General features: G+C 43.5%; 1 protein-coding gene across 3 annotated transcripts in view; it reads right to left on the minus strand.

Moving 5' to 3' along the window:
* GRTP1 (growth hormone regulated TBC protein 1) overlaps positions 1-15,974 on the minus strand; it is a 70,351-nt gene that overhangs the window by 4,088 nt on the left and 50,289 nt on the right. For all 3 annotated transcript variants that reach the window (XM_023737437.1, XM_004382963.2, XM_023737438.1), the window contains 2 exons: positions 11,925-12,097; positions 11,634-11,819 (listed from right to left, as the gene is read on the minus strand). In XM_023737437.1, coding sequence (XP_023593205.1) covers positions 11,634-11,819; positions 11,925-12,097 — 359 coding nt within the window. The remainder of the gene's footprint in view (positions 1-11,633; positions 11,820-11,924; positions 12,098-15,974) is intronic.

Below are 15,974 nucleotides of genomic sequence, written 5' to 3' on the forward strand. Positions count from 1 at the left end.
GATATATTCCTAGGAGTGGGATTGCTGGTTGACAGATATTTTTGGGGGACACAATTCAGTCCATGACAGAGTGTTTGTCCAGCTAACAAGGCGCCCTCCCTGGGGAAGTGCCCACTCTGTGCCTCTGCCATGGCTGATGGGACAGGACGGACCCTTACGCCAGCCAGAGTCTCCTTCCTGGGATTTTTGGCATCAGGATTAAGTGACCCCAGGCATATGGCTAGAACAAATATGTAAGCTTTCTGGGCCACCATACACTGCTTGTTCTTTGAAAAGCAAGTATCGCAGAAAAAGCCCAAGTGCAAATTGAGAGAAAAGTGCAGTAGGTGTGCAGAGATGAGAAAAGCAGTGGTGAGAGACAGATCCAGAACATGGCAAGGGTCCCCAGCTGCTTTCCGCTTCCCAACTCCAGTCCCAGGAGCTGGCTGTGTGTCTGTCCTGGAGATTCACAACACCCCTATGTCCTTAAGGTATTCACCCGTTTAATATGTTTAAGCTGGTTTGAGCTGGTTTCTGAAACTTTCAATCTGAATCCAAACTAATAAACTGAGGTTATACTACATACGGTTAAATCTTTACCCACGAACACACACAACCGATTTTCACCAATACTTTTCTTAGGTCTTTGTGGGAAGACAAATGTCAAGATTCCCAAACCTTTAAGAGTCACACAGCAAGGGAAAAAAGGAAGTCATTCAGACTCTTGAAAAAACCGTAGTAACAGAAAAAAGAGAGAGAGAGAAAGACGAAAAGGTGAGAACTGAATGTTTTCCAAGAAGTACCAAGAGGTTATGGAAGACAAGTGGTTATGATCATAACCTATGAATTATAAAACATACACACCAATCCAAATGAGTTACTTATCTTCACCATATGGACTAAAGTTGAACTGTTGGCAAACTAGCTGAATTCAGCTGAACCCTGGGTGGGAATGTATTCATGCAGCTCACTACTGACACATTGAGGTAGGTCTATATATTCACCTAACTCTGCTGCTTGTTGCACAAAAGTGTGCCTATTGATCTTGAGGGAAAAGTGCTTTTGAGAATCCTTCCTTCGACACATGTCCATGACAACTTCAGGAAATGCTGCACTGGGGAGTAATACTACTTGACTGGGTTCTTCTTCCCTTTTGTCCACTTTATATGTGTGTGTGATTTAATTTTAAAGTGTAAATCGAAAGATAAATCCTTTGTATCCTGATAAAAACCAGTTTTTAAGGCAGCCATAGCCCAAGGTCCCGCTTGCCTTTTTTTTTTTTCCAAACTTGCTGCTTGTTATGAATTGAATTGTGTCCCCCCAAAATATGTGTTGTAAATCCTAACCCTATACCTGTGGTTATAATCCCATTTGGGAATGGCTTTTCTTTGTTATGTTAATAAGCAGTATTATCACAGGATGTGTCTTAAATCAATCCCTTGGGCGATATGAAAGAGCAGATTAAGCAAGCAAGCAAGCAAGCACAGAGATAAAGATAAATGCCACATGATCACCAAGGAACCCAGGAACAGGAGCTGAAAAGAGACAAGGACCTTCCCCCAGAGCCAACAGAGAGAGAAAACTTTCCCTAGAGCCAGCACCCTGAATTCGGATTTCTTTTCTTTTTTTGAATTCCGATTTCTAACCTCCTAAACTGTGCGAAAATAAATTTGTTTGTTGAAGCCACCCGCTTGTAGTATTTCTGTTATAGCAACACTAGATAACTAAGACACTGCTGTACGTAATCTTCCTGCAAAGAGCTAATTCCAGGAAAATAAAAACCCATTCCCAAAATGCCTTGATTTCCGAAATTCCTACTGAGCTCCACTTCTGCATGATTAAGCTACAAGAGTGGCAGAGAGACAGCAAACAGTGGAACTTCTAGTGGGGCGTCTCCACCAGACTGTCACCCCGCAAATCAGTCTATCATCTATCCATCCGTCTGGCCATCCATCCATCCATCACCTTGACGTACTCTTAGGAAGCTACAGACTTAATTCAGCCACCTGGAAGCCAAAATTAAGCCAGTACACAGCCTCTTGGGAACTCAGCACCTGGAATAAGGTCCTCCAAATAGTTCTTTTTATTGGCACTGCAGTTTGCAGTGTATTATAGTTTGTATCTTCACAGATTTTTTTTTATCATTTATTTTTGTTGTTGAGAATATACATAGCAGAACATACACCAAATCAATAATCACTACATGTTCACAGATATTCTTATGTCTGCATATTAGACAAACACAATTTGTGGGTGTACTTCAGTCATTCATTACTGTTAGGATATTCAATTCTGAGGGTCTGAAGAATTTGCTAAGATTTTTTTTCTGTTCAACAAGGCCTTGACTCTTCGGCAAAAACATCCTAAATGGACTGCTACTGCTCCCCTAAATGCTCCACCACGACCAGGGTGTCCTGAGGCACCAGCGCGTGTTCACCCCAGCTCCTCGCCAGACTGACTTCTCTGTCTGCTCCGTGGAGAACTCGGACCTGAGCCTGACTCTCGGGAGAGTACAGATGTAGGAGGATACAGGCCAGTAACATTCCTGGACGTTCTTACTCTTCCTGCAGAGACTGAAATGTGAATGCCTATGACCCTGCAGAGACTCCTAGTGTCTGTTACCCTCAGGGTTGTGGGTTAGGAAGCAGGCGCTCAGGTGTTCTGCTAACCTTTCTGAATGGTGAGTTTTCAGGATGGGGTAGTTTGAGAGAATATCCAATATAATTTCACATTCAGAAATAGATATTAAAAAGCTAATACTTACAAAAAAAGAAAGGTGCTGTAAAATTTTCTCATAAATGGGGATATGCAAGGAACATGTACCTTCCAGTCCAGAATATTCTGGAGGAGAGTCAGAAGGTAATTCCTTGTCGAAGGAAAAGACGGTGTGCAAACTGGGGACGGGCTAAGGGATATGAAGTATTCAAGTTTTATCAAAGAGGATGGTGGGCTAAGCATGTTTCTGAAGATCTGAAGAAACACACGGACCTATCTGTAGAGAAAAATACACTTACTCAAAGAGTGTTGTATTTGATTTCAGAGTTCAGGGACCACCCACTCCCAGCCCAGAAGGAGCTCTCCGACATAAGCAGAGGATTTCAAAGAAGAAATACCAATGACTCTTAAACATATGAAAATGTTCAACCTCACGTATTAAAACGCAAATAAAGCATACTGTGATACCATTTTTCACTCATCTGATGGGCAAAAATAACAGTTGGCTAATACTGTTTTGGTTTAGGGTGTGGGAAAACAAGCAAACTCATATACTGTGGCTGGGAGTGTAAACCGATACCAAACTGATACCACCTCTGGGGAGGCAAATTTATCATATTCCTCTTCTGGAAATTTCTCTCAGAGACCCAATCACATATGTGCAAAATGATATGTGTGCAAAGTTATATGCTAGAGCATTATTTGTAAAAGCACAAGACTGGAAACAAATATCCATCAATATGGTACAAGAAAAAACCATTATGGTACATCCATACTACGGGAAACTACGCAGCCAAGGACAGAACGAAGACTCTTTGCATACTGATATGGAATCACCTTCAAAATATGTAATTAAGTGATAAATACAGAACATGCACGGTATGCTACCATTTATGTAAAAAGGAGCCAAAAGACAACGTATTTCTGTCTTAGTTATCTAACCCACTGCCATCAAGTTGTTCCCCACTCTTGGCCACCCTATAGGACAGGGTGGAATTGCCCCATAGGGTTTCCAAATCTTTATAGAAGCAGCTGTCTAATGCTGCTATAACAGAAACACCACCAGCCTTTAACAAACAGAAATTTATTCTCTCACAGTTTAGGAGGCTAGGAGTCCAAATCCAGGGTGCTGGCTCTAGCGGAAGGCTTTCTCTTTCTGTGGGCTCTATAGGAAAGTCCTCATCTCTTTTAGCTTCTGCTCCTGGGTCATCTTCATGTGGCTTGGCATCCTTCTTGCCTCATCTCTACTCTCTTGTTTAATCTCTTTTTATATCTCAAAAGAGACTGACTCAGAACACATCCTACACTAATCCTGCCTCATTAACATAACAGACAGCCCACTCCAAAATGAGATTATAACCATAGGCAGAGACGTTAGGATTTACAACACCTATTTTTGGGGGACATAATTCAATCCATAACAATTTCCTATACGATTTTACACTTTTTAAATTTTGAATCATTACTGACATAATAAGTATATAAATATATGGACGTATACAAATACAAATAAATACATAAAGTAAGTGTCTCAGATTCTGAAATCATGGGCTCTAAATCATGGAATTAAATCAGGTAATATTTTGTCGAATTTTTGTTTTTAGTTTTGACTCTTTAACTGTCATTGTATCCTACAGCAGTTCTGAAGCCAATTGAGGCTCTTCATTAACAGATTAAATAAACTATAAGAAACCAGATTTGAGAAGTAGAAACAGGCAGAGAATTGGACTTATTTGTAGTAGGAGAAAAACGACAGGCAGTCCCCGGGTTATGATCGACCAACCTACGTACAACGTGAACTAACTGTGCCCCAAAAGCCTATTATATTAAAAATTCAAGGTACATAGAATGGTTTGTAATAACAAACAGCTGCCACTTTGCGACGCGCATCAAAACGTTATTATTACTGTGCTATTATGTTGAAGACGTTTTAGCGTATCTGGAAGTGTTTAACGTATTTTATGCCCAGAAAAGTACACTATATACTAAGACAAACATTTGACTAACTTGACTTAAAGACAGACTTAGGAAGGGAACTCATTCATAATCTGGGGACCGCCTGTACTTCATAACAAGGAGAAAAGACACCGGAGGGCAGGAAGGGACGGAGAGCTGAGGATGCGCTCAAGCCAACAGACCAGATGCTCAGAACGCCAGGATCTGAGTGCGGGGCTGAGGTTCAAACAAACTGTTACAAGGGACAGGCAACAGGACACAACACGAGAAAGAACAAACATTTTATTAAACTGGGGACTGGCTATCGTATCTTTTATGCTTACTAATTTAATAATCATTTGTGCAGTTATTATTTACAAATTCATGGTTATAAATTAGGCCAAGTATAAGCCAGCATTTCAAAAAAAAATTAAAGAAATTTCATGTCACCATGGAGGTTGGATGGAACCCTGAAACTACTGCCCTGAGATCTTAAACCTTAAACCAAAAACATCCCCTGAAGTCTTCTTAAAACCAAACAATAAACCCACTGCTGTCCAGTCTATTCCGATTCATAGCGCCTTTATAGGACAGAGTAGAACTGCTCCATAGGGTTTCCAAGGAGCAGCTGGTGGATTCAAACTACCGACCTTTTGGTAAGTAGCCACACTCTTAACCACTATGCCACCAGGGCTCCAAAACCAAACAACAGTTTAGCTAACTAGTAAAAAATGTTTGCCTTGAGCATTACACTCTGTTAACAATTATCTATGTGGGGTCAATTGACAACAGCAACTTGAAAGATTAGACAGGAAACTTGGGGGGCAGTGAATTATGTCAACGGGAGAGCAACAACTCAGACGAGGGTGAGAACGGTTGCACAACTTGAAGAATGTAATCGATAGCGCTGAAATGTGCACGTAGAAACTGCTGGATTGGTGTATGTTTTGCTGTGTATATTCTCAATAACAACAAAATAAATAAAATTATATATAAAAAGGAGCCCTGGTGGCACAGTGGTTAAGAGCTCAGCTGTTAACCATAAGGTTGGCAGTTCAAATCTACCAGCCACTCCTTGGAAACCCTATGGGGCAGTTCTACTCTGTCCTATAGGGTCACTATGAGTCGGAATCAACTCGATGGCAACAGGTTAGGTTTTTTTTTTAATATATATATTAAAAAAATAAATTTCAATTCAGAAATTCTTCAGTATATTCATAATACACAGCATCTAAAAATCACTTTTGAGCTTTGACATAATAACATGCATGTTTCTGAAAAGTGGTAAGTCACAGAAATTTTTAAAGTGCTCTAGGACTTCAGTTCAGTGTTCAACTGTCATTTTTCCTTTAACTGTTACACTTCGCTCCAATATAAAATAATTTTATATTCTCCAGGAAATTCTAGATAGTCTTACATAGAATTTCAAGAGGTCTGATATATGAACTGCAAGTGTTCCGTTAGGTTTTTTAATACAGAAATACATATACAATGTTGTAGAGATCACTGAGAAAATAAGATTCAACATATTAGAGCCATTTCACTGCCAACGTTCCTTGAGTGGCTAAAACTATTCTGTGAAATAAGGTACAGTGTTTCTTTGCACAAGCATTTTTATTTCAATGTAGGTGGCTAAATCCACCCAGCTTCCTTTGTGATCATTAGGTCCTCTATGCTTCCCTCAAACTTGGCTCATGTTGGCAGGGCCAAGAGTGCCTTTTAGGCCTGCCTGCAATGTCTCAAGAGCAAAGCCACCACCTTGGATGGCAGGAAGCCCAAGCCCAAACGAGCCCAGGCCCAGAGCAGCCCATTCCACCTGTGAACATCTCACTGGGCAAGGAGGTTCAGCTGCTACTGAGTGGAACAACATTGACCCTTGTGAGTTTTTGCTCACGGGTCCTCATTTTATATCTCATGGTCTTATACAACCTGCTTGAGTTTAAATATATGAAAACTGCTGCCCTGCCTGCTTCAGTCTTTCCCATGCAGAGTTTCTACGAGCACTCTTGACAAGTCATGGTTTTGAGGCTGTGGGGTGTACAATTAACTTTACTCAAAGAATTCTGTCTTTGTCCCTGGCTCCTGGGAGGTACTCTCTAAAGCCTTGAGATTTACCCAGTTACTGGAGCCTCCGTTATTTCTGGAGGGGCTCCAGATCACACCTTGATAGGTTATGTTAATGAGGTGACTCAAGTTGGGTGGGGATGGCCATACCAGAAAGACTCAAGGGGGAGAGGGAGGCTGGAGGCTGAGTTCAACTGCACTGACAATGATTCAATCAATCACACCTATGTAATGAAACTTGGATAAAAACTCTGGATGCTGAAGCTTGGATAAGCTTCCTGGGAGGTGACAGACATTGATGCATCCTTTAGGGTACGGAAGCTCCATGTTAGGGACCCTCTCAGAGCTCACCCTATGAATCTTCTGTATCCTGGTCCTAATTTATATCCTTTTTGCTATAGTGACATATAATTGTAAGCACAGTGCCTTCCTGAATTCTGTGAGTCATTCCAGTGAATAATCAAACCCAAGGGAGTAGTAGGAACCTCTAAATTTGTAGCCAGCACGTCAGAAGTGAGGGTGTTATGGGGACACCCAAGCTTGTAGCTGGCATCTGAAGTCTTGGGCAGACTTGGCAGTCTGGAGGACTGTGCCCTTTAACTTGGAGGTCTGACCTGGCTCCAAGAGGTTAGCATCCGAGGAAGACCTGCGTTTGCAGCTGGTGTCAAAGAGGATAGTTAGAGTTGATGGCAGAAGACACACAGACAGATGCCATACAGGCTCTCACGGACTGAACTGTGTCCCCGCAAAATATGTGTCAACTCGGCTAGGCCATGATTCCCAGTATTGTGTGGTTGTCCTCCATTTTGTGATCTGATGTGATTTTCCTATGTGTTGTAAATATATGATGTTAATGAGGCAGGATTAGAGGCAGTTATGTTAATGAAGCAGGACACAATCTATAAGATTAGGTGGTATTCTGAGTCAATCTCTTCTGAGATATAAAAGAGAGGATGAAGGAGAGAGGAGAGGGACCTCATTACCATCAAGCAAGAAGAGCCAGGAGCTGAGCACATCCTTTGGAACCAGGGCCCCTGTGCTAAGAAGCTCCTAGACCAGGGGAAGATTGATGACAAGGACCTTCCCCCAGAGCTGACAGAGAGAGAAAGCCTTCCCCTGGAGATGGCTCCCTGAATTTGGATTTCTAGCCTAGCAAGCTGTGAGAGAATAGATTTCTGTTTGTTAAAGTCATCCACTTGTGATATTTGTTATAGTAGCACTAGATAACTAAGACACAGGCCCTTCACTATATCCTGATGATCCTCTTTGAAATCATCAACTCAGTCATATCCTCTTTCAGGAGTCACCGTTGTTGTTGTGTGCTGTCGAGTTGATTCCGACTCATAATGACCATATATGACAGAGTAGAACTGCCCCGTAGGGTTTCCAAAGCTATAATCTTTATGGGAGCAGATCGCCAGGTCCTTTCTCCTGTGGAGCTGCTGTTAGGTTCGAGCCACTGATCTTTCGGTTAGGGGATAACCACTGTGCCACAAAGGCTCCTTCAAGAGTCACTACAAGAACCGAATCCTGCATTCCAGCAGAGCAGCACTGATTTCTCTCGTTTCCAGTGCCACACCTCTCCTACTGTTCTGATCACGCCATACTAGTAAGCTATACTGAGTTTAACTAATGACAAAACCCCCTAATTTTTGTTCTTTTTTTTTTTAACCTGCTGTACCCGCCACATTATCTATACTTGAGCACATCAAGGATCCAGGAGTTGACAGTTATCTCTGTTAGATTTTATCTTATTCAGTCCTTTTCGAGCTTGATTCTGATAGGCAGTATATTCACTCTCCTTTCCAGCTCCAAGCCATCTGAAATTGGATGAGCGAGTCTTTTCTAAGGTCATCCAAGTCTGCACCTTGGCCCCACGCCACCTGTTCTAGTTTCTCTTTCAGTCCAGCTGTCTTCAACTCCTGACATCTGCTCTAGTGAGGTCAACTGCCTAACGGCCTGCTACACTTAACAACTGAGCATTTTCTGTGCACTTACTATTAGCTAGGGACTGCTAAACACTGACATAAATAACCCCATTCAAAACTAAACTCTAGGATGTGCAAACTGTAATTATCCATTTAATAAATGGGGAAACTGGGGCTCAAAGAGGCTATGAGACTTGCCAGAAGTCATGGCTAACTAGCAACTGATTCTGTCTGAATTCAATGCTCATGCTCCGCTGCCATTTGCTGCTTGAATCTCCTCTATAAAATTCTCTTCAGCCTCTGTTTAAAGACTTCCAGGGATGGAGAACTTACCATCTTCAAGATGAATCATTATGTCATTGGTGATTAGTTCTAATTTTACTCTACAACCCCCATCCCCAAATGAATCATGATTTAATTGCCATCTCATTATTTACAGATTTATATTAGACATTCTTCATCAGTCATCACGATCACCTATTTATTGAAACCACTGGCTGGGAAGCACCACTTGGAACAAGCCAAAATATCAACACTCACTGCCCACGCCTGCCTTCCTTTCAGAGAACAGCAGAGAAGGCTGTACCATGTTCTCAGGTAACTGCAGAATCCCCTCCTGGCAAGGTGACAGGTGATCACCCAGCTTCTAGGTGAGGCCTGTGTGAGCAAGGCGCCCACCTCCCTGTAGTTTAGCCCACAGATGAATACAACCCTCATGTCAGAAGGGTTTTTCCCACACTGTGCCAAGGCTGCTTCCCTGTAACTTCCACACACTTGCTCTAGTTTTACATTCCAGAGCAACCATGGAGAAAGCGAAATGACACTTTTCATTTGTCAGTCCTTCAGCCCCTTAAAGGGAGCTTAAGTCAAGTATTCTCTGGCAAAGCATCCTTTATAAAGGAAGACAGTCCCAACTACCAGAAAAACCCCCGAAAACCCCATTCCAACTCATAGCGAACTTATAGGACAGAGTAGAACTGCCCCCATAGGGTTTCCGAGGAGTGACGGGTGGATTTGAACGGTCAGCCTTTTGGTTAGCAGCTGTAGCTCTTAACCACTGAGCCACCAGGGCCCCAAAATACCAGAAAGCCTCCTCCTTACTTCTCTAACAGCTTTTGCTGTTTTCTATCAAAGCTGCCCTCCCAATTAGGAGGCTTGGCTACCTCTGTAGGAGTTTGGGAGGATCGCCCTTAGGCATCTAAAAAAACCCGGCCAATGTAAGATGTTATCACTGGGAGAAAGTGGGTAAAGGGGACATGGGATCTCTGTGTACCATTTCTGTTACTTCTTTGAATCTATAATTATTTCAAAAGAAAAAGAAAAAAATAGGCCATGCACTGCATTCTAGATTAAGATCCCTAGGCGCTAGCATTCAAATTTTTACGAAGTTATTTCAGCGTTGTACTTTGCACACGGATACCCTCACCTTCTCCCCATTATTCCATTTAAAATCTTCCCCTTCTCGGGCCTGTTGAATGCTGAGTCATTCAGCAACATTCTCTGAATATCACTCAACAGGGAGGTCCCTACCCTCAGGGAGTGCAGATAACAAACCAAATCCCTTGCTGTGGAATCAATTCCAAATCATGGTGGCCCCGTGTGTGCAGAATAGAACAGGGTTTTCAAGGTTGTGACCTTTTTGGAAGCAGATCACCAGGCCTGTCTTCTGAGGCACCTCTGGGTGAGTTTGAACCACCAACCTTTTGGCTAGTAGTCTAGTGCTTAACCATCTGTGCCACGCAGGGACAGATGACAGACAAGTACAATTCTATTAGGAAGGAAATAAACTGGGGTCCAGGGTAGAGAAGAAAAGAGGGAAACTAATTTAGACAGGGTAACTAGGAAAGTCCTCTCTGAGACCAGAATCCTGAGGCAGCAGCTACCTGAGGAGCTGGGGGAAGAGCACTAGACAGAGAGAATAGCAGAAGCAAAGGCCCTGAGCCTCTAATCGTACAATACTGCTAACTCCCAGGTCCCTGTGAGAAACTAAAACCAGTTGACATTGAGTCAACTCTGACTTGTGGTGACGCCAAGTGCGTTAGAGTAGAACTGTGCTCCACAGGGTTTTCAACGGCTGATGTTTCAGGAGCAGATCACCAGGTCTTTCTTCCAAAGCACCTCTGGGTGGACTCAAACCTCCAACCTTTCAGTTAGCAACCCAGTGCATTAACTGTCTGCACCACCCAGAGATTCCTATGAGAAACTAGAGCATGGATAAATTAAAAATCCACACGTTTCCTTGACTCTAAACCCTCAACTTCTTCCCCTCTACCCCAGGCCTTTTAGGAGCAAAGTGCCAGGACTGTGCTCTTGGCTCTTGGCTCTCGCTGCCTCCAGCCCGCCCTCTGGTGAACCCTGAACCCTGAACCGGCTCTACAGGTGTTCAGAGGAGGCAGCAGTACCCTTGGTGGGATGAGGGGCGATCTGAGTGGTGATCTGCAGCCAACCTGCCTCAGGGCAGGTCACTCTGGTTGGAGGCTCACGTGAAAGCAGTCAAGGGAATTCCAGCAAGGACTCAGAGGCTTGTCAGCTGTCCCCAGGGCTCTGAGAACACAAGGCTGGGGAGGGCTGCAGCCCCTCCTAGAGGGCTGCCTGACAGGGGAGGACAGTGAGGCGAACAGCCAAAGGACAGCGTGGGGAACCCACTGCTCAGGCAGAGCAAGACAGGCAGGTGCGAAAGTAGGGCACGCCACCCGTGAGGTAGCCAGCTGTGTGTCAGAGAAGAACTGTGCTCTACAGCCTTTTCAGTGGCTGAGTTTTCAGAAGTGGATTGCCAGGCTTTTCTTCCCAGGCACCTCTGGGTGGACTTAAACCTCCAACCTTTCAGGTAGCAGCCAAGGGAGTTAACTGTTGGCACCATCCAGGGACTCCGTTAAATACAGTGCCGACCAAACAGGAATGCAGCAGAGTGAAGCAAAACTCTCTCTAAGCCTGGTATGGCTTCTAAGCATAGCAGACACCACAGCCTTTTCCCCTCCGTGTGCTCACATCAGAAATAAAGCGGACACTCACCTGCATAAATGTGTGACATTCTGTTACAAAATTCCCTTTTGTAATCTGCTTAAACTTATCACAAATGTCTGCAAAACTGGTGGCTTCCAAAATAAAAGCCTGATGTTGTTTAATTAAGGTTAAGACCACCCGGAAGATAATTTTTGAGCCTTCGTTGAATAAGCAATCCCAAATTCGAAGCACGGTCTGTAGGAAAAGAGATGTTAAACAGAAAAATCACTCAGTCACTTGAGTGCCATCTGAGAGTAGTCCTGCCACTTAAGTCCCCTGAGTATGAAGATACACTCTTACCTCTACAGGCAGGATGTCAATGAACAAGCAAATAAACCAGCGGGACACCACCAAGGTCCATAGGACACCGTGCCCCTCCATCAGCTCCGCCACTGCTGGAATCTTCATTCTCACAAGCTCACCGAGCACTTCCTGGTCTGTTTTCAGACCCAGCATTGCTGGGCTGTAGTAGTCTTTTATGAGAAGAGAAGAAAGAAAAGAAATGTAAAGTATACACTCAAAAAAAAAAAAAAAAAAGACGAAATGCCTCGGCTGACAGCATCATCCCTCGTTCCGTTTTAAGCCAGTTCAAACAAGGCTAACCATGTGGTTCCTTTTCAAAAGGAAAAGGCCAAATTAAAAGAGGAAGAATAGAGGCAAGCTCCCAAGCCCTGCGAGAAGCAAAGTTAGGCCTCTCGGGACGCCCACCAGGGGGCGCACTGGCGCTTTGTGTCTGGACGCCTGGCCTGGCTAAGGGACCCCGCTGGGCACCAGTTAAAATCTGCAGACGGCAGCTACTTTTGCATTTCAACTGTAGGGTTAGTCCTGGCAGCAACGAACAAACCAACCCTAATCTCAGTTGCGGTTATATTAGTTACAGGGAGAGCTGAGGGGAGGAGGCACCACGGGGTAGAGTCCTGAGACTGGACACAGAAGGACCAGGAGCAGCTACCGTCAGGGAACAGCTCTGTCTGCCCGCCTGCAGCGGCGTTCACTTGGGCTAGAAATGCAAGCTGGGTTTCTATGGGCAAGAAGCTCCTAGAGGTCCAGGAGATCCATGAGCCTTGGACTTAGAGAGGACGTGGGGTTCCTAGGGACAGGTGAGCCCAGTTACCTGCTGCCCACCTGATGCCAGATAATTGACTCTTTCCAAGTGGAGGTGGTGTTATCTCCACATTATAAATCATGAGGATGTAACCTCGGGGATGAAGAAACTTGCCAGGAAGAGGCAGTGGCCTCAGAGCAGGTCTACTGGGCCTCCGCTCGGGCCCTTCACCCCACACCGCCATCCTGCCTCCCGCAGAGCAAGCACACAGGCCAAGCAGAAAACCAGACGCACCCAACGCAGGGACATAAAATATGGACCCCTTGAATCATCAGTGCTACTTAAAAAACATTAAAAAAAACCAAAACACAAAAAAAACTTAGCCTAAACACACAGATTTCTAATCACGTGGCTGGCAATTAAAATAAAATGTCTGCCACGGAGAGAGGGTGGATTTTGGGGGCTGCCGCAGCATCTCCCCAACAGCTGGGAGGATTCTGTACCGTCAGGTGTGCTGACACCTCCTGAGCTTCTTGGGGCAGTCTGATCTGATGCCCCCTCAAACACAGGATCCCCAGTAAGCAGCAGTAACCCAGTCTTCCCTTTTTAGCACTCTGTTCCCTCAGCACCAGTTAGGAACCTTGGCCCTTTCCCTTCCATCCTCCTGGTCAGACTTTCTTCAGGGCTTTCCCTTCTTTTTTACTTTTGTTATATTTTTTACTTCCATTTTTTCTCAGTTGTTTTGATTTTTTGGTTATGAAGATGCTAGCGATAAATCTGAACATTATAAACACGTGTAAAGAAAGAACTGAAAGTTGCCCGCCCCATAAAACTGTCCAGAGATAACCAATTACTGTCAAACAGTTTGCTATGGCTCCTGTACTTTTTATATATCTATATAAACACAGACACACATTTACTTATTTTACAAACAGCATCAAATTATAACACTGTTCTGAAAGTTTTTTGTTTTTTTCTGTTCACTTTACAAATGTCCCTGGACCACTTTTCATACCACCTCGAACAGATTTACTGTACTCTTTTTAATGGTGGCAAGACAGTCTTCCGTATGGATGGGCCATGGTTTACCTAACTGGTTCCCCAGTGATGACATTTAGGCTATTGCCAAGTTTTGTTTGTTTATTTTTTTATTGTGCTTTACGTGAAGGTTTACAGCTCAAGTTAGTTTCTCCTACAAAACTTTATACACACATTGTTATGTGACCCTAGTTGCTCTCCCTATACTGTGACAGCACACTCCTCCTTTCCACCCCTGATTTCCTGTGTCCATTCAACCAACTCCTGACCCTCTCTGCCTTCTCATCTCACCTCTGGACAGGAGCTGCCCATTTAGTCTCATGTATCTACTTGAGCTAAGAAGCACACTCTTCACGAGTATCATTTTATGTCTTATAGTCTAGTCTAATCTTTGTCTGAAGAGTTGGCTTCAGGAATGGTTTTACTTTTGGGCTAACAGATAGTCCGGGGGCCATGTCTTCCGGGGTCCCTCCAGTCTCAATCAAACCATTATGTCTAGTCTTTTTACTAGAATTTGAGTTCTGCACCCCACCTTTCTCCTGCTCCATCAGGGACTTGCTGGTGTGTTCCCTGTCTGGACCGTCATTATGGTAGCCAGGTACCATCTAGTTCTTCTGGTCTCAGGCTGAAGGAGTCTCTGCGTTATGTGGCCCTTTCTGTCTCTTGGGCTAGTATTTTCCTTGTGTCTTTGGTGTTCCTCATTCTCCTTTGCTCCAGGTGGGTTGGGACCAATTGATGCATCTTAGATGTCTGCTCGCTAGCTTTTAAGACCCCAGACGCCCCTCACCAGAGTGGGATGCAGAACATTTTCTTAATAAACGTTGTTATGCCAGTTGACTTAGTCTTAACTCTCTACACTTTTCCATGAACCTCCCCACCAATCTTATTTGCAAACGAGTTGAAAAATAAAAATGGGGGTTTACAACAAAAATTCACTAAGTAATCTATTCAATAAAATAGGAACATTAAAGCCATTGTGCCAAACACAGTCTCTTACTCTGCTGTCCATATGCATTCTTGGTTATTCATCATGGCAGAGGAATGCTAATTAAATATTGTGGGTAAATAGAATCATTATAAATACTGACACCACAGTCACTAATTTTCAAAGAGTAAACACACAATAAAGGATGCTTAATACGAAAGTGTTCTGAACATAACTGAATAGACATCAATCCAGTTATAAGACATCAGGGATTAAAAAAGTCTTCCTTTTTACATTCTTATTTTGCATCTATCTCTTGAATCTTTGAATGCTTTGCTCTTTTTGTTTTCCTTTTTAAGCAAGCAACATTCTATTCTAGTTGGTGAGAAAAGAGCGAAGATTCTTTAAATTGTACTTACGCCTGTTTCTCTCTGAGAGTATCATTAGTGCCAGCCTGAATTCTACAAGGGACATCTCTAACACAAACCAGATTTGAGCCCCGTGGAGCAATAAGGTGATTTGCAGAGAATGAGGGATAAGGACTAAGCGCAGCGTGACCTTGTTCTCAGTTACAGAGAGGCTTTAGAACAGCTTCCAAAAATAGAAGTGTTAAACTCATACCCTGAACTGCTACATGCCTGAGCCGAGTCACTGAGGTGGAAACTGAAGCCACCACATCTCTCTATTTTCCTTCTTGAATGCCTTCTTTCTTGGAGTACTGAAGGCAAGGCAAGCTTCTACTTATTCTAGGCCTGGCCTGGCTGCAGCATTTTCCTAACCATTCTTTCTAAAGGAGAAGAGCCTTACACTAGGGGTTTAAATTTGGCTGTGCACAAGATCAGAGAAACACCTTAACACCCATCAGTTGGGGCCAACACTGATGTTCTCTGGAAATGGCACCTGTGCTGCCTTCGTCTTCCGGCTGTCCCCCTGTCATTTTTCTTGGGGACATTCATGCTTTTGCAAACAGTCTAATAAACTCCTTACAGAGGTTCAGATACAGCACTGTCTGTGCCCCCAAAACAAGGTAGAGAACCTCGCTCTAGGGTTCCCCTCACAATTGTCTGAGGTCAAAATGTGCTGGTGTGCATTCACAGACTGAAGAGATGCTGGAAGAAGCCGTACCAAAACAGTAACCGGAGTAGCCTATGAGTGGCTTTGATTTTCTCCTTTATTCTTGATTTTACGTTTTCCTAAATTTCCAGAAAGAACGTGTATGAGTTATATTATCACACAAACACACACTTTTTTTTTTTTTATCGATGTACTTAAATGAAGTTTACATTTCAAGTTAGTCTCCCATACAGAATTTTTTTTTTAACATACATTGTTATGAGACCCC

This window comes from Trichechus manatus, unplaced genomic scaffold, assembly GCF_000243295.1.
Source record: "Trichechus manatus latirostris isolate Lorelei unplaced genomic scaffold, TriManLat1.0 scaffold00102, whole genome shotgun sequence".
Taxonomy (NCBI): Eukaryota; Metazoa; Chordata; class Mammalia; order Sirenia; family Trichechidae; genus Trichechus; species Trichechus manatus.